Source organism: Alosa sapidissima, chromosome 8 (genome assembly GCF_018492685.1).
Source record: "Alosa sapidissima isolate fAloSap1 chromosome 8, fAloSap1.pri, whole genome shotgun sequence".
NCBI classification, from domain to species: Eukaryota; Metazoa; Chordata; class Actinopteri; order Clupeiformes; family Clupeidae; genus Alosa; species Alosa sapidissima.
The window spans coordinates 30,652,053-30,672,052 of NC_055964.1; the positions used below are offsets into that span (position 1 = coordinate 30,652,053).

Here is a 20,000-nt window from a genome sequence, read left to right on the forward strand (position 1 = left end):
GAAGTTATTGTGACTCAGTTACACATAGATGCTCTTAGCACTACACACACACTCATGTACAGATCATCTCATCATAGCACATCATGGGTTAGTAGCGCTACACACACACACACACACATGCACAGATCACATCCCATTACAGGTTAGTAGCACTACACACACACTCATGCACAGATCACATCCCATTACAGGTTAGTAGCGCTACACACACACTCTTGCACAGATCACATCCCATTACAGGTTAGTAGAACTACACACACACTCATGCACAGATCACATCCCATTACAGGTTAGTAGCACTACACACACACTCATGCACAGATCACATCCCTTCACGGTCGCTGCATCAGCGCCATGGCCAAGAAGTTCCACCCCGAGCACTTCGTCTGCGCCTTCTGCCTCAAGCAGCTCAACAAGGGCACCTTCAAGGAGCAGAACGACAAGCCATACTGCCAGGGCTGCTTCATCAAGCTCTTCAGCTAGAGCCCAATACCACTGCATGGACCAGCGCTAGTGTGTGTGTGTGTGTGTTTGTCTGTGTGTGTGTGTGTGTGTGTGTGTGTGTGTCTGTCTGTGTGTGTGTGTGTGTGTGTGTGTCTGTGCGCGTGTGTGTGCATGTGGGACAGCAATTTGGGATTTTTTTAGCTGGTGGTCTGGTGCTGCCTCATATGTCTCTTGTGGCAAAGACAATAAAGTACTTTGAGATTTGAATTTTGAGGGCTCGAAAGCCGGACTGTACTGAAAAAATGTTCAGACGAATGTTCACCCTACTGTAGTTGTGCCTGTGATAAGTATTGCTCTGTGTGTGCGCGTGTGTGTGTGGGTGGGTGCGTGCATGCGTGCGTGTGTCCGCGTGTGCGTGCATACGTGCGTGTGTGTGAGCGTGTGTGCATGTGTGACAGAGGGCTTGAAAGCCGGACTCTCTGTACAAAATCTGGCCAAATGTCCTCCCTAGCTGTATCTGTGACTGTTCAGAATTGCTCTCTCTCTCTTTGCTTTGGCCACACAGAGAGCATCAGCAACACATACACAAAAGAGGCCATACAAGCCACAAGACAAGACGTAGACCATTTTACATAGATGCACCATACATAGGACATGGCATTACACACACACACACACACACACACACACACACACTCTAACACCCATTATAAAAAACAGAGTCTATAGGCACTACCCAAGCGTACGCACACGCACACACACACGCACACACACACACACACACACACACACACACACACACACAGAATAACAAATAGTATAAAAAAATCAGTCCATAAGAATGATTGCACTGCCCACTAGTAATTGCACTATTGACCCACCAGTAATTGCACTATTGCACTATTCACCATTAAGTAGCTTCATTGATAGCGGTACTAGGGAGAACTTGAGTCTATTTAGCCTACATGAAGCCGGTATCTTTTGCCCAGAGGCATCAGCTCGTACTCTGTGTTTAGTACATCAGTTGGGTCTGTGGCTCCTAAATCCTTGTTTCCTAACTGGGTCCTCACAAATCTCATTTAAGGAGGATGGGGGCTGAGTCCACATTATTTTTACCTTCTTAACAAGGTTCTGGAGTTGTGCTTTAGGTTTCCCTGCCCTCTTAACAAGGTTCTGGAGTTGTGCTTTAAGTTTCCCTGCCCTCTTAACAAGGTTCTGGAGTTGTGTTTTACAGTCAGGTTACAGAACCATGTTGTGATGCCATAGCGTATTATGGATTGAATAGTTGCTCTATAAAACAACAACATTACGTACTCATCCACACCATGGATCATGGTTTTGAAAATCTGCATTAGTATTTGAAACTGGTCACAATGTTGACAAAAAGGTGATGACCCAACCCTTACACAACTTGTTAATCATCCAAATATAAACATTAATAAGACAGAATCCAATCCAATCCAATCCACTTTATTTATATAGCACATTTTAAACAAACACAAGGTTCCCAAAGTGCTGTACAGCAAGATAAGAAACACATTAAGACACCACAGAAGCACAATAATAGGATAAACTATTAAAATTAAAAAGAGATAAAAACTAACTAAAATAAAAGTAAAAAATAAAAGTAAAAAGACATAAAAAACTAAAATAAAAGTAAAAAGAGATAAAAACTAACTCAAATCCAAAAAAATAAAATAAAATAAATAAAATATACTGCCCACATAACACATCTACATACCATCAACACACTACCTGGGGTTAAAGGCCAGAGAAAGAGGTGAGTTTTAAGATGGGACTTAAAAGAGACAGTGAAGGGGCCTGTCTGATGTGAAGGGGCAAATTGTTCCATAGTTTCGGAGCTGCAACGGCAAAAGCTCGTTCCCCTCTAGATTTTAGCCTGGCTCTGGGCTCTGTCAGGAGCAGCTGGTCAGCTGACCTGAGAGAGCGGCTGGGAGTGTATGTGTGGAGCAGCTCAGAAAGGTAAGGTGGGGCAAGGCCATGCAAGGCTTTAAAAACAAATAAAAGAGTTTTAAAATTAATTCTAAAATGGACAGGCAACCAGTGGATTGAAGCTAAAATTGGTGAAATGTGCTCATACTTTCGTGTGCTAGTTAAAAGACGGGCAACAGCATTTTGTACCAGTTGCAGACGAGCAATGGAGCCCCATAGAATAGCAGAATAGCAGTCCTGACATGAATCAGTCATGTAAATAAACATAATCAACTTTGTAATGGGCAGGAGTTGTAGTGAAGGCACATAGAACCAATGTGAGGGGCTGGATAGAGATTCCTCTATCTGCACACACACACACACACACTGGTATTCTCTTCAGGATGAATTATGTGATCATGTCCTTCTCCATGAGCATGTGTGAGATTATGAAGACGATAGATTAACAGTAAGGAAGGGCATGTCTGTTCCTTCACATTAGAGACACGTGTTTTCAGGTTACAGTCTGCAGGCAAAGTCTGGAGATTTTTTTCCACTACATTTGTTGTACCGTTATACAGTAACTTTCTAATAACCACTCAAAATATGATTACATCTTCCTCTTGTCTCTTGTAACACTGATGCCTTTAAACGGCGGGAACTTCATCAGCTGATGTTAGTCCTCACACACTAAAATATATATGCTCATATTCTTTCCATCTCATCACTGATATGTTTTCTTTTTTGTTTGTTTGTTTATTGTTTTAGTGTGCAAGTCTTAACCATGTTGAGTGTTGTTGAAATCCTCCCAGGAGTATTTGAGTGACATGGCTGTTTGCGAAAGCCATTGTATGTAACAAAATATTTAATCTGCATTAATCCTAAAGCAGCACCAAAAAATGAGATTCTTGAAATCCTTGTTTTCTTCCAAATTGTGCATTTAATTGGCCAGGATTTGAAACGCCTCACTTGCAATATTCAATTTCATCTTGTGAAGTGTTATGATGTCAGTTGTCAGTCTGTTTTCAGGTCACTTATGGAATTACAGTACATGTATGTATTAAAGCACAAATAAAGTACATTTTGCTACCTTGGGGCATGGCATGGTTGTCATGGAGACAAGTTGTCCTGGATCAGCTGCAGTCCATCTCCAGGGATGGCACTGGGGAGCCCACGGAGGAGCTGGAGATTAATGGCGTTTACAAACGGAAGTTCAGGAGGAGCGTGACGGAATTTGCCACTCCTCCTTCTTCATCTGCCAGGTAACTTATTCTGCAGTTTACCTGCCGAAGCAACAGCATTGGCTTAACTCTGCTCACAACCCACCACCTCCCCTCACACCTCCAGTCCTCCTTAGGTGAGAATAAAGGGGCGTATGACTCTACAATATTGTGTATACATTATTATGACACAACAAACAGGTCTGTGGTATAGATAGAAATAGAAGCACCATATAGTGCACTCTAACCTCAGACAGTAACTGTAAAAGGCTTATTTTAATGGGGTATCTTCTGCACTGCCTGTTATTATTGTGTTGCATGACCGCTGGACTGGTATCCTTTCAAGAACCCTGAACTAAAAATAAACTGCACAGGTGTGCCTGGGTGCAGATGCAAATAAACAAACTGCACAGGTGTGTCTGGGTGCAGATACAAATAAACAAACTGCACAGGTGTGTCTGGGTGCAGATACAAATAAACAAACTGCACAGGTGCAGGTATAAATGAACTTGGGAGGCCCCGGCCGTGGCACGACTGGCTGGGGCACCTGTACCGTACGCCGGCGACCGGGTTTGATTCCCGACCTGTGGTCCTTTCCGGATCCCACCCCGACTCTCTCTCCCATTCACTTCCTGTCCTGTCATTAAAGGCATAAAAAAAATATATACTTAAAAAAAAAAAAATGAACTTGGGCCTGGCGCTGCCCACTTAGTGCCTCTATCACACCTGAACGGCTCACTTTACCACTCGTGCAGCAATGCACATGCACCCAGTTATCTGCCAAACACCTGTTGTTTTGGCCTTTTTTCTGTAATGGCCAATTCTGATGCTGAGTATTTTCTTTACATGTTTCAGACTTGAATGAAATCATTTGTATTATACCTAGCAGAAAATACTCATGACACGAAGCTAAATAAACACGCTATTAAAATACACACATCATGAATATAACCTCAGTCTTGATTTATGCCTGGCTCCTACAGTACAGCTCATTTTACTCCTTGCTGTGCAGAGTTTGAGGCACATAGTACAACATATCTCCACTAGATGGCAGCACCATTACAGCTGATATCCCAATTATGAATAGACTGCGCCCGTCTGCCCAAGCATTTTGTCACTTCTGAGTCGGTGGCTTTACATGAAAGCTTCTCGAATTCCGATAGGCCTAACCTATTTTTTTCTAATTATCTAGTTTGAGGGGAAAGTATTTTAGAATCAAATTTGGGATGTTTTAATATTTCCATATCCAAGGGAAACTCACAATTAAAGCAATAAAGTAGGCCTAGAGATGTAGGCTATAAAGCTGATGTTAGTATTTTATAATAGGTCACATCATGTATGTATCTTGTCATGCTATTTATTATTCATGATTAACAAAAGTGGGCTGGCACTGTGACCCCGTTCTGCACGCAACAAGGAAGTTGTGAACAAAACTCAGAAGAAACGAAAGTGAAATAAAATGTTGCTCAGCAGCTTCTCGTAGGCTAGTGTTTGTTAGCACGTAAGGGAAATGGCAGAGGCGATTTCAAGTAACGACGACATTTTAATGTGTCCGATTTGTTTGGATCTACTGAAGGATCCAGTAACTATTCTCTGTGGACACAATTACTGTATGGGCTGCATTAAGGGCTGCTGGGATCAGGAAGACCAGAAGGGAGTTTACAGCTGCCCACAATGCAGACAGACATTCGCTCCAAGACCCGTTTTAAACAAAAATAATGTTATTGCAGAGCTAGCGGAACAACTAAGGAAGACCAGAATGCACGCTGCCCCTCCTGCTCTATCTACTGCTGGACCTGGAGATGTGGAGTGTGATGTCTGCACTGGGAGAAAACTCAAAGCTGCGAAGTCCTGTTTGGAGTGCTTGGTGTCTTACTGTGAAACCCACTTCAAAGTTCATAATGATATTCACCCAGGAAGAAAACACTCAGTGATTGATGCCACAGGCCAGTTACAGGAGAGGATCTGCTCTGAACATAAGAAAGTTTTAGAAATATTTTGTCGTACTGATCAGAGTTGTATCTGCTATCTGTGCACGATGGACGAACATAAAGGCCATGACACAGTCACAGCTGCAGCAGAATGGAAAAACAAACAGGTGAGTACTGGAGCTACACGTGTGTCTTCATTTCATTTGAGAGGTGTGATACACAAATAATGTGTTTGTATTTAACAGGAACATTATAGTTCTTAAAGTTTACTGATTTTTTTGCAGACTCTTGTTCTCATTAGAGAACTCACAAACCAGGAAATCATTGGCAAGTGCAAAGTGCAAAATGTCGTATAACCTGTTAAACACTGACATGGCAGCATCAACCTGAATGTGATACGGCATAAAGGGTCCGATATTACAGGTCCTGATCCAGCTTGATTTGTGTTTAATGCTTTAAACCAGTTCTCCAACTGAACAGAGTTCATGTTGTTTATATTAGGCCTACCTGTTCATCAAGACATAGCAATGGGCTACATGTATTTGTAATCATTGTTTTGATAAATAAATAGGAAGCATAGTTGAGTTTGTCTGTATTTCTATGAACAGAAGCAGTTGGGGCAGACCCAGAAGAGATTCCAGCAGAGAATCCAGGAGAGAGAGAAGGAGCTGCAGGAGCTGAGGAAGGATGTGGAGACTCTCAAGGTGAGTAGAGAAGATAACAGCAGACTGATGAAGGTTTCAGCATTCAAATGTTATTGTCATTAATATCACAAATCATGGATACCCATACAACGGAGTATTAGGGCCACACATTAAGAACATTTTTTTGCCATGGCGAGATTAAACTCGACATGTTGACTTTAAAGTCACCATTTCGACATTAAACTCGACATTTCGAGAATAAAGTTGAAATATCATATCTACTTTAATCTCGACGTGTCGACTTTAAAGTCAACATGCTGACATTAAACTCGCAATAGGCCCTACTGTTTAAACATAGCCTACACAGTTTAAGCTATGTAGCCTACACTAATAAACAATAGCCTATGTTACATGAAAAATGGGCTTCAAATAGGTGTTATTTCAGATAGATTGCTAGCAGTGGCGGTTCTAGGATTTTTCTGAGACAGGGGCCATAAAGGGGCCACATCATACACTGAGGGGCCAAGATCCGGTCAACATCCATACACAGAAAATCTCTTGTTCAGTAAGGCAGAGGCACGTTGTCTACGTGATATGCAGGACTATACGCGGTATACCCAAAGTCCTTTTAGGCAAGTCCCTCCACTCGATGGCCATATTACAACGCTTTTTGGTCACTCATCGGGCATCCTATTCGGCAGAAATATGCGTGCGCAAGGCTTCACGACACCAATCTTGCTCCAGCGGCAAGTTCACAACACATGATTGGCACGATGTCTTCACAACACACCATATGATTGGCTCAATGTATTCACATGTTGACGTTTTGCCGAGGAAGGGGTGGGATATGTGTAGACAACGCCATTGGCGTTACAAACTAGCCCCATGCATTTCTATGGAGGATTTTTTGAGTGCTGTGTCTCCTCATTAGAAAGTCTCTGGTATACCCACTTAAAAAGCATCACCATCTCAGTATACCCACTTAAAACAGACAAGGATAGGTATTAATATTTGGGGTTCATCACAGTATACCCACTACAGCTACCTAGACTACACCACAGCAGTAAGGTGCATACATTTCACCAGTCTTACCTTGTTCAAATACTTGAATGCTAAATGCTAAAAAACAAAAAAGCCAATACAATTCTTAACAATTTTCCCATTTATTTATAATGTGCATTGAAAACACAATATAAAACTAAAATATAATAGACACTTCAGTGGAAATACATTGCTATTTTAAACAGAAATCATACATCATCATACACACATTTTTCGTTCAATTAAACACGTTTTACTTTAACTGTTTCCCCTTTTGTTGATAAGAGAAACCACTTTCACTGCCAGTTTGCGTACATTAAAACACACACACACACACACACACACACACACACACACACACACACACACACACACACACAGCATGTGAGCAACAACTACATCATATTTACACAATTTTTTCAACAACTATTTTTACAATGGTCTTATTTGGAATGGTCTTTGAAGCCACCGTCTTGCTTCCAGTTAGAAAAGCCTGATTCTGATTTGAAGACTGACGATGGGTCATTTGAAAGCGAAAATTACGGAAGGGGTAGCAAAACACTAAAGATGGAATATGGTAAACTTGCTTGTCTTGACCGTGTCCGTCTTAAACGAGGCTGGCTGAAACGCGGGCTGCCGCTTATGCTGCCGCTTCAGCAGCAGCCACTATTTTTATTATGACCGCCGCGCAGCGAAGCGGCGGTCATATAGGTTTAGTCAGATTTTTTTTTTTTTTTCTTTTTTTTTTTTTTTTTCTTTTTTTCTTTTTCGCATGCCCAAATTTCCGTCAATGATTCCCGGGACACTGAAAGACCGGGGTACACGAAACTTGGTGGACATGTAACCCCACATGGATAGCATGGAACCATCGTTTTTCGTTTTGATCTGTAGCCCCCCCGCTGAATTGGACCCCCCGAAAGGAGGGTAGGGCAGACACAGTTTTCTGTGAATATCTCGAAAACCGTAGGGTTTAGGAGGACCATTTTTTTTTGTATGTTGATCTCAAGGGGCCATGTCAACTCATTCCATAACCACTCATTTCATGTATAGCGCCACCTAGTTAAACACAAAAAAGTAAAAATGAGGTGGTGTAATTGAAGGTATCTGTGACCTAACATAGTCAAAACTGCACGAAATTGGAAGTGTAGGATCATTATGACACCCTCTGTATGCACGCCAAGTTTTGTGGAATTCCGTTCATGGGGGGCCACACAATAAATTAATTTATGTTACTATACACCAACTGGCCTGTAGGTGGCCGGAGACAGTTTTCTGTGAATATCTCGAGAACCGTAGGGCCTAGGAGGTCCACCTTTTTTTTGTATGTTGGTCTTAAGGGGGCATGTCAACCCATCCCATTACCACTTATTTCATGTATAGTGCCACCTAGTTAAAAATTAAAAAGCAAAAAATTAGGTGTTTTCATCTCAATATCTCTGGCTGACAAGGTCAAAACTGCACAAAATTAAAAGTGTAGGATCATTATGACACCCTCTGAATGCATGCCAAGTTTTGTGTACTTTCGTTCATGGGGGGCCTTACAATAAAATAATTTATGTGTACATTTAGTGACGTACACCAACAAGGATTCGCGGGACACTGAAAGACCGGGGTACACAAAACTTGGTGGGCATGTACCCCCACATGGATAGCATGGAACCGTCATTTTTCGTTTTCATCTGCAGCCCCCCCGCTGGACTGGACCCCCCGAAAGGAGGGTAGGGCAGACACAGTTCTCTGTGAATCTTTTATGGTATGTTGGTCTCAAGGGCCCACATCAACCTGGCTCATAATCACTCATTTGTGATTTGCCCCCCCCCCCCCCCCCCGGTAAAAAATGAAAATCAGTAGGATTAAAAGAAAGCCAAAATAAATATTCATCATCATCATCATGGCTGCATTTTCAGTATTGGCGAGAAGTAGTCGTTTGTCCACTAGATGGCGCATCGTTGCAGTGAGACGTAATTTTGTTGGAAGTTAAAAGTGGGTTGGAAAAAACAATGGACGCTTCATACAAGGACTGTAATTTACCGCAGTGAACATCTAATAAGGATAGGACTATGTTCACATGAAGTGTAATTCCCATTTCTTCTTGAAGCCGAAATAAATCTGAGGATGTTTATCGGACATGCTTGGTTTTTACTGCAGGTACGTTAATCTTGTAATATCAATAAGGACCTAGGTAATGTTACCCTTAGCGTTGGTTGAGTGATGGAGGCATTTGATTTATTGCATTTGTAGAAAACTATAAATGCGGTTATACCAAGCAAATGTATAGCAGCACTGTTTGTATCTTTCGACTGTCATTTATTGCACGTGCTACAAAATCATTCTGTGCAATGGAAGATTTACCAACGTTACACCGGTCTGATACAGTTTTGCCTATACATGCGTGAGACTGAGACGCCTGTTTATTTTGTTTTAAGTGCGTGCAGGGTGTGAGAGGGGAATCAATGTGCTTTGATTACAGCTTGGTAGTTGTAGTCTGTGAAATTAAAAAGCACGTGTGTGTGAAGTATCCAAACAATGACACCTTCATTTCATTATGGCTGCTTTAGCAAAACACCTTAAGCTACTGTGTAGTGGGTCCCATTTAGAAGTGGCTACTTCATTCGCGCTTTCCTTGACTCATGGAGCTGCGTGAATGTTATTACAACTTTTCGCCACGATATGACAGTTTAAGTCCGCTTGATACTGTAAGGCGTAAGCCATTGGTTTCCAAAGGAGATTTTATTTGTGTCGCCAGCATAGCCTATTGACAATTTATGTTGTAAATAGGCCTACCTTATAATCCTACCTGTAGCTTAGGGAAGCTAACAGCTTTCTATTAGGATCTAGTTTGTTAGTTACCGTTTTGTCATAACTCCCTGATGCATTTTTGCATTTAGAATAGCCAGAGCGTGTATATCTCAATCGGAAAATTAAACAATATCGGGTGCCTATGGACTAGGCTGGGTGAACCCAGCCTGATCTGCCCGCTATTTATTTTTTGATTTCTTAAAGATTGAGCTTGGTCTGATGAAAGCCAGACTAGCCATGGACCTCAGTTAAACAATGCAAGGGAACATGAATCAGCCTATATTTGCACTAACAATAACGGACAAAAGCTCTTCAACTTTGGCCCGTTAAAATGTGTATGAACAGTCTAGCGACGCATTTCATCAAGGCCCATTTGGACATGTCAGTTATTTGCACCACTGGTTAGATGTAAAACAGCATTTCGTTTCAGACTAGGCTACTGTTACTTAATTTGTGCATTAACAATAACGTTTCAGACTACTGTTACTTAATTTGTGCATTGACAATAAAGTATTACATGAACTAAAGATGACTAAAATCTTATGTAAGAAGAAGAAACATTCACAAAAAATCCATCCATCCAAAAATGACCTTTGTTTTTGATAGCTGTTGAAAACGGCATGGAACTGACAGAGATGTTTTTGTTTAAAAATACATAAAAAATAAATAAATAAATAAATAAATAACATTATGCTGATACCTTTTGCTTTTCCCAAATACAATGTAGCCTACAGGTGTAAGTGACCTTTCATCAATCCAGTTGCAATGGATGAACTGTGATGAACTGCCCTACTTGTGATTGTTTAGAGATTTTAAAGGTTTTATAACAATTCTACATCTTCTTTGGCTATTCTACAATCTATTCACCTTTTCAGCACCAGTAGGGTACTTTCTGTGCAGCCGCACACACACACTCAGGCATGCCAAACAAGCATACACAAAAGTTTCAAGAGTGGGGGATGGAGTAAAATATGGAGACAAATTGAAGTGTGATTTATTTTCGCGGAACGGATGTACAGGACTGAGCGGCGGTCATATTTTGTACCGCTATGCGGTACATCTAGTTCTGCTAGGAATTGCATGCAGCTGTCCTCCTGTCTCACTAATGATGCATCAGCGTAGACCGCCCTCTGACGTTCGCACAGCTTAGATTGTTCAAAAGGGTGTTAATTACTGTCAACTGAAAGTCCGCTCGCTCACACCGACCGAAACTCACAGTTTCAAGTAGCCTCCTCCCTCAGCTGTTCCCTATGATATAGTCCTATGTCTAATAATTGTTGCACTCGAACACTCTGAATCGTTGTTGCACTAGTTGCATTGTTTCATTCGTCCTCCCTTTCAATCGTCCCGAGCGGTCGTTCTCTCTCCAAACTAACTTTATTCTCAAAATGTTGAGTTTAATGTCGACACGTCGAGATTAAAGTCGACATGATATTTCAACTTTATTCTCGAAATGTTGAGTTTAATGTCGACATGGCGACATTAAAGTCGATACGTTGAGATTAAAGTCGATCTTACATTTCATTTTTTTTCTCGAAAAGTCGAGTTTAATGTCGACACGGTGACTTTAAAATCGACATGTCGAGTTTAATCTCGTCATGGCAAAAAAATGTTTTCCTTCATGTGTGGCCCTAATACTCCGTCGTATACCCATAACATCAATGCTCAAAATGAATTTAGTTTTATCCTTTTGCTTAATGATGGATATAATAGCAGACAAATGCAAAGTCAATAGACATTAGGAACTAAGCTGCAAAATCAATCAAAATTGGCAGTACTGTAAAGAGTTCTAATTCTTGTGTCAAATTAAGCCTGTGATATAACTGCTGAGTTCTGGGGGATGAAAGAGTTAACATTAACTCTTTCAGCAGTATCACGTTCTAATTCCACCTTCTTGGGCCAGATTGTTGTTAGCCCAGTTAGTAACTGTGCCTATGCTGCCATCTCTACAGCACTCAAAGACCCACTGACACCATGAAACACTTTCAGCTTCACCTCCCTCTGTGTGTCTCCTGCCCTCCTCTTTGTGTGTCTCCTAACAGAGCTCTGCACAGACAGCAGTGGAGGACAGTGAGAGGATCTTCACTGAGATGATCCGCTCCATTGAGAGAAGGCGCTCTGAGGTGACAGAGCTGATCAGAGCTCAGGAGAAGGCTGAGGTGAGTCGGGCTGAAGGACTCCTGAAGCAAGTGGAGCAGGAGATTGCTGAGCTGAAGAGGAGAGATGCTGAGCTGGAGCAGCTTTCACACACAGAGGATCACATCCATTTCTTCAAGGTACATTTGATCTGCACTCCTGAAACTGAAATTAAATGTAAAGAATAAGAAATAGTATTGAGCTGATAGTTTATGTGAAATATATGACATACTGTATGTCCAAACACTAACAGTGTGGACAACTCTGTATGTTGTGTGATGAGGTAACATATAGATTGTATTGCTTTACATGCAGTATGTACAGTATGTATCTAACATGTACACACACTTAAACACACTAAAGCTTAACTACACACACACTAAACCAATTGATTTAACTCATTATGTCTGCAGCATTTGGGGGAAACAGCCCTGACTGAATATTCAGGTGGCCTGTCTCACCTTTTGTGTTTCTCTCTGCAGAATGTTGTGTCAGTCACTGGTGCTCCTTGCAGTACAGTTCCAACCAGAATGACCTTCACACTCTCAACACTCAACTTTTATATTTGTCTCTGTAGAACATCCCATCATTCCGATACTCTCCTTGCTCTCCCAGCATGACCATCAACCCAAGTGTTTCTTTTGAGGCTGTGAAGGAATCGGTCTCTGCAGTGAAGGAGCAGCTGGAGGAGAAACTGGATGGCATCTTCAAGCAGGAAGTAGCCAAGATATCTTCAGCAGGTTGGACAAATATCTAGAATGGGCACAATCATGAACTCTTACAACACACTGTTATATTCAAACAGCTATGGATTCATTTGACTCTGAATGTCCTGTGTCTCTCAACAGTGGTACATATCCAGATCATCCAGTCTTTAGAATGTGAGTCTGTCATTAAGTTGCATTACCTTTTACTGCTGAAATAAAACTTCCTTCCAGAGCTAACAGGCCTGTCACGAATGTTAAAAACAAACATTTCCCAAAAGGTGGAGTGCACACAAGATAATATGCAAAGCAAGATGTGTGTTGGTTTGTTCTGTTGATTCTGGGTGAATGAGTGTCTCTGTGTTGGTTCCCAGATACTGATCCTGAACTCCCAATCAGAAGAACAAACAGTAACAAGGCGCTGCCACCACACAGTAAGTCTATGCTCTGATTCTAACAGCCTCCAAGGATTTATAACTGGGGTCTAGCAACGGAATGATAGTTTCAGTGAATCGTTTCATCTTTAAAACCTTCTTTCAGATGTCAAACCTATAGAGGCATGGGGGTGTGGCTGGGCCCCAGAGTTTGAAATGAAGGTCCTTTAGATGTTTACATGTATCAATAACAACAAACAAAAGCAGAAGCTGAGATCAGAGATGGAGTTAGAATTCAGCTTTAACAAACAGTAACTTTATCATTTACTCCAAACCACTAGATTACACCAATTACTTCTGCAGTTGTCTTGTGATAATGAACTGATTGTGGTGGGTTAGAACTGAAGGTCCTCTAAACATGCCCCTACCCTGCTAATGAAGATGAGGGACTCTAAACATGCCCCTACCCTCCTAATGAAGATGAGGGACTCTAAACATGCCCCTACCCTCCTAATAAAGATAAGGGACTCGTCAGTCGGAGGTTGGAGGATTTTACGATTTAAGGAGTTGAGGACTCATAATGGCACATAACCTTCTTTATACAACCTCTACTGATGTGATTTGAAAATGAGTGAGCTGTTATCAATATAACAGCCGTGCAGCCGTGGCCTACAGGTTAGCGCTTCGGACTTGTAACCGGAGGGTTGCCGGTTCGAACCCCGACCAGTAGGCACGGCTGAAGTGCCCTTGAGCAACCCCTCACTGCTCCCCGAGCGCTGCTGTTGTTGCAGGCAGCTCACTGCGCCGGGATTAGTGTGTGCTTCACCTCACTGTGTGCTAAATGTGTTTCACTAATTCACGGATTGGGATAAATGCAGAGACCAAATTTCCCTCACAGGATCAAAAGAGTATACTTATACTTATATATTCTCTTTATACTGCAAAATCTAAGTTTTTGGTAGTAAAGTGACATGTTCTGTTTCAGTGTCTGATGTCCAGGCTGCTTATCCCGAACCAGTGACCAGAGAGGAGCTCTTGCAGTGTAAGTTGGACACACACACAAACACACACACACACACACACACACACAGTAACATTACATAAACACACACACACACACACACACACACACAGACACACACACACACACACACAGTAACATTACATAAACACACACACACACACACACACACACACACACACACAGTAACATTAAATACACACACACACACACCAGGGATGGAAATTAAATATTTTTTCTACCTGCCACTGTGGCTGGTGGATTCCAAAATCTACCAGCCACTCAACTTTTTTACCAGCCACTAGAGAAACGGCATGCAAATGTGATATCATGATTATAGTAGGCTACCCAAAATGATCACGGTAATCAGCATTATTGCAATATGACTAAAATGTGCTGAGTTTTGCCCTAAACCTGTCCTCCAAGCACAGTAGCAACAAAACTAAAGGTCAACAGAACCACATTCATATGCTATAGTGTCTTGTCATAAAAGTGGTGTGGCTCCTTTAAGACTCCGTTTGTGTGAGTTCTGGAGCATCCTATAATCCAACTCTCCAACTTGATCTAACTATAGTGTACATCATCTGATTTAAATATTTACAGGTATCAAGGCTATATTTAACATTTAGCATTTATTATGACCGCCGCGCAGCGAAGCGACGGTCATATAGGTTTAGTCAGATTTTTTTTATTTATTTATTTATTTATTTATTTATTTTTTCGCATGCCCAAATTTCCGTCAATGATTCCCGGGTCACTGAAAGACCGGGGTACACGAAACTTGGTGGGCATGTAACCCCACATGGATAGCATGGAACCATCGTTTTTCGTTTTGATCTGTAGCCCCCCCGCTGGACTGGACCCCCGAAAGGAGGGTAGGGCAGACACAGTTTTCTGTGAATATCTCAAAAACCGTAGGGTTTAGGAGGACCATTTTTTTTTTGTATGTTGATCTCAAGGGGCCATGTCAACCCATTCCATAACCACTCATTTCATGTATAGCGCCACCTAGTTAAACACAAAAAAGTAAAAATTAGGTGTTGTAATTGAAGGTATCTGTGACCTAACATAGTCAAAACTGCACGAAATTGGAAGTGTAGGATCATTATGACACCCTCTGTATGCACGCCAAGTTTTGTGGAATTCCGTTCATGGGGGGCCACACAATAAATTAATGTATGTTACTATACACCAACTGGCCTGTAGGTGGCCGGAGACAGTTTTCTGTGAATATCTCGAGAACCGTAGGGCCTAGGAGGTCCACCTTTTTTATGTATGTTGGTCTTAAGGGGGCATGTCAACCCATCCCATTACCACTTATTTCATGTATAGCGCCACCTAGTTAAAAATTAAAAAGCAAAAAATTAGGTGTTTTCATCACAATATCTCAATATTGTGACAATATTTGACAAGGTCAAAACTGCACGAAATTAAAAGTGTAGGATCATTATGACACCCTCCGAATGCATGCCAAGTTTTGTGTACTTTCGTTCATGGGGGGCCTTACAATAAAATAATTTATGTGTACATTTAGTGACGTACACCAACAAGGATTCCCGGGACACTGAAAGACCGGGGTACACAAAACTTGGTGGGCATGTACCCCCACATGGATAGCATGGAACAGTCATTCTTCGTTTTGATCTGTAGCCCCCCCCCCCCCCCCCCTGCTGGACTGGACCCCCCGAAAGGAGGGTAGGGCAGACACAGTTCTCTGTGAATATCTTGAGAACTGTAGGGCCTAGGATGACCAATTATTTCTGTATGTTTGCCTCCAGGGGTCATGTTAACCCATTCCATGTGCACACATGTGCATAAACAGATACACACGCACATACATACATTTACAGTAATCATACGTATGACACATACTCACACAGTAGACATATGTACGCATGCATGCACATGCACAAACACACATACGCAGGCAAACACACAAGCACGCACATACACACACACACACACACCCACACACATAAACATAAATTTGTACACGCACACATGCACACAATTCAAGATTTTTTCCCGTCATCTACTCCCTGAATTTTTGGTCATTGATACCCGGGACACCGAACCACCGGGGTACATGAAATTTGGTGTGTATGTAGCCCAACTAGAGTTTTACGGAAAAATTTCATTTCGTTTCATTCATTTATGTGTATGATTGACCTGGCATTCTCCGGGGGTATGCCAAGTTTCGTAGAATTTCATCCATGGGGGGGGTCTAAAAAAATTAGGTTATGTGTACATTTAGTGACTGTACACTCATTGGCCTGTAAATGGCGGTGCACACATATACACATGCACACACACAGGCACCCACATACTATCGGTATTAGAACGGCCGATACATAATTACAAATTCAGTAGGATTAAAAGAAAGCCAAAATAAATATTCATCATCATCATCATGGCTGCATTTTCAGTATTGGCGAGAAGTAGTCGTTTGTCCACTAGATGGCGCATCGTTGCAGTGAGACATAATTTTGTTGGAAGTTAAAAGTGGGTTGGAAAAAACAATGGACGCTTCATACAAGGACTGTAATTTACCGCAGCGAACATCTAATAAGGATAGGACGATGTTCACATGAAGTGTAATTCCCATTTCTTCTTGAAGCCGAAATAAATCTGAGGATGTTTATCGGACATGCTTGGTTTTTACTGCAGGTACGTTAATCTTGTAATATCAATAAGGACCTAGGTAATGTTACCGTTAGCGTTGGTTGAGTGATGGAGGCATTTGATTTATTGCATTTGTAGAAAACTATAAATGCGGTTATACCAAGCAAATGTATAGCAGCACTGTTTGTATCTTTCGACTGTCATTTATTGCACGTGCTACAAAATCATTCTGTGCAATGGAAGATTTACCAACATTACACCGGTCTGATACAGTTTTGCCTATACATGCGTGAGACTGAGACGCCTGTTTATTTTGTTTTAAGTGCATGCAGGGTGTGAGAGGGGAATCGATGTGCTTTGATTACAGCTTGGTAGTTGTAGTCTGTGAAATTAAAAAGCACGTGTGTGTGAAGTATCCAAACAATGACACCTTCATTTCATTATGGCTGCTTTAGCAAAACACCTTAAGCTACTGTGTAGTGGGTCCCATTTAGAAGTGGCTACTTCATTCGCGCTTTCCTTGATTCATGGAGCTGCGTGAATGTTATTACAACTTTTCGCCACGATATGACAGTTTAAGTCCGCTTGATACTGTAAGGCGTAAGCCATTGGTTTCCAAAGGAGATTTTATTTGTGTCGCCAGCATAGCCTATTGACAATTTATGTTGTAAATAGGCCTACCTTATAATCCTACCTGTAGCTTAGGGAAGCTAACAGCTTTCTATTAGGATCTAGTTTGTTAGTTACCGTTTTGTCATAACTCCCTGATGCATTTTTGCATTTAGAATAGCCAGAGCGTGTATATCTCAATCGGAAAATTAAACAATATCGGGTGCCTATGGACTAGGCTGGGTGAACCCAGCCTGATCTGCCCGCTATTTATTTTTTGATTTCTTAAAAGATTGAGCTTGGTCTGATGAAAGCCAGACTAGCCATGGACCTCAGTTAAACAATGCAAGGGAACATGAATCAGCCTATATTTGCACTAACAATAACGGACAAAAGCTCTTCAACTTTGGCCCGTTAAAATGTGTATGAACAGTCTAGCGACGCATTTCATCAAGGCCCATTTGGACATGTCAGTTATTTGCACCACTGGTTAGATGTAAAACAGCATTTCGTTTCAGACTAGGCTACTGTTACTTAATTTGTGCATTAACAATAACGTTTCAGACTACTGTTACTTAATTTGTGCATTGACAATAAAGTATTACATGAACTAAAGATGACTAAAATCTTATGTAGAAGAAAAAACATTCACAAAAAATCCATCCATCCAAAAATGACCTTTGTTTTTGATAGCTGTTGAAAACGGCATGGAACTGACAGAGATGTTTTTGTTTATAAATACATAAAAATAAATAAATAAATAACATCATGCTGATACCTTTTGCTTTTCCCAAATACAATGTAGCCTACAGGTGTAAGTGACCTTTCATCAATCCAGTTGCAATGGATGAACTGTGATAAACTGCCCTACTTGTGATTGTTTAGAGATTTTAAAGGTTTTATAACAATGCTACATCTTCTTTGGCTATTCTACAATCTATTCACCTTTTCAGCACCAGTAGGCTACTTTCTGTGCAGCCGCACACACACACTCAGGCATGCCAAACAAGCATACACAAAAGTTTCAAGAGTGGGGGATGGAGTAAAATATGGAGACAAATTGAAGTGTGATTTATTTTCGCGGAACGGATGTACAGGACTGAGCGGCGGTCATATTTTGTACCACTATGCGGTACATCTAGTTCTGATACGGTTTGTAATTTCTTTGAATGAAAAGTTTGTGAGATATTCCATCACGACGAATGGGTGTGGAGATGTCCGTCTGTCTGCCTCAGGTCTAAATAGCAGCGTGTCGCGGGCCGGATTAAATAGGCCTGCGGGCCAATTCAAAAGAGAACTATTTACGTGAGAATATTAGCCTGTGAAGATATAACGCAGATCCACAGATCTCACTAGATTTATGTCTATGCAGTCATCCTGAAATAATCTAGCAGTGGCACATGAAAGCATAGTGACAGTTTCTTAATGGTAGTGAAGTGAAAGTGAAGCGCTGCACCAGTGCCTATAGGCTATGCTGCGGTGGCGGCTCAGTACGAGTTGTAGAACTTCAAATCAGCGCGATTTACCCTTATAGGCAGGTAACGTTAGGCTACATGATCCCTACAGACACTTTCTTATTTTTAACCGTCAATAAGTATGAAAATTAGACCGGATCTGACTATTTGTGGTACGCTAGCTCTACCCGCCACAGTGGCTGGTAAGTTGACCAAATTCACCCGCCAGCGCACAAAACTATACTAGCCTATTTGGCGGGGGGCGGGTGGTTAATTTCCATCCCTGACACGCACACACACACACACACACACACACACACACACACACACACACACACACACACACACACACAGTAACATTACAGTTTTTTTCAATCGCTAACAAGCACTTACCCATACTTCAGATACTTTTTCTAAACTCTTAACACAGACTCACACCTACAAAACACAATTGGCTAAATGGATCATTTTCTTCTCAAAAACACATTTTGTTGAATATATACTAACACATCTTTCTCTGCACACACTAACACTAACACACCCAGTTCAGCACATTTTTTCCACAAAAATAAGTCACGCTGAAAGGCATATATGATTCTAACTGTCTCACTGAATTGCATTATGCACACTCAATTCTCACTGGTATCTGCTAGACAACAAGTACCAAAACATGATTAGTTCATAGATTTCACATGTAAAATACATTTTATACAACCCACCCCCATCTTGCCTGTTCATAATTCTGAATTGTGTGCATGTGTGCTTGTACATGTTTATATTTATGTGTGTGTGTGTGGGTGTGTGTGTGTGTGTGTGTGTGCGTGCGTGCATGTGCTTGTGTGTGTGCCTGCGTATGTCCCTGTATGTGTGCATGTGCATGCATGCGTACATATGTCTACTGTGTGAGTATGCGTCATACGTACTTACTGTGAATGTATGTGTGTGCGTGTGTATCTGTTTATGCACATGTGTGCATATGGAATGGGTTAACATGACCCCTGGAGGCAAACATACGCAAAAAATTGGTAATACTAGGCCCTACGGTTCTCAAGATATTCACAGAAAACTC

General features: G+C 41.4%; 2 protein-coding genes across 4 annotated transcripts in view; one reads left to right on the forward strand and one right to left on the reverse strand.

Moving 5' to 3' along the window:
• The window catches only part of LOC121714956 (tripartite motif-containing protein 16-like), a 964,796-nt gene that overhangs the window by 518,390 nt on the left and 426,406 nt on the right, over positions 1–20,000 (reverse strand). The gene's annotated exons all lie outside the window — the stretch shown is intronic.
• The window catches only part of LOC121714948 (tripartite motif-containing protein 16-like), a 21,028-nt gene continuing 6,047 nt past the window's right edge, over positions 5,020–20,000 (forward strand). The window contains exons 1-7 of one of the 2 annotated variants that reach the window (XM_042100211.1): positions 5,023–5,694; positions 6,136–6,231; positions 12,054–12,287; positions 12,725–12,887; positions 12,996–13,028; positions 13,226–13,285; positions 14,211–14,267. In XM_042100211.1, the coding sequence (XP_041956145.1) occupies positions 5,107–5,694; positions 6,136–6,231; positions 12,054–12,287; positions 12,725–12,887; positions 12,996–13,028; positions 13,226–13,285; positions 14,211–14,267 (1,231 nt within the window). In that variant the 5' untranslated portion in view covers positions 5,023–5,106. Of the gene's footprint in view, positions 5,695–6,135; positions 6,232–12,053; positions 12,288–12,724; positions 12,888–12,995; positions 13,029–13,225; positions 13,286–14,210; positions 14,268–20,000 lie in introns of both variants that reach the window. The other variant, XM_042100212.1, reaches the window with a different exon arrangement.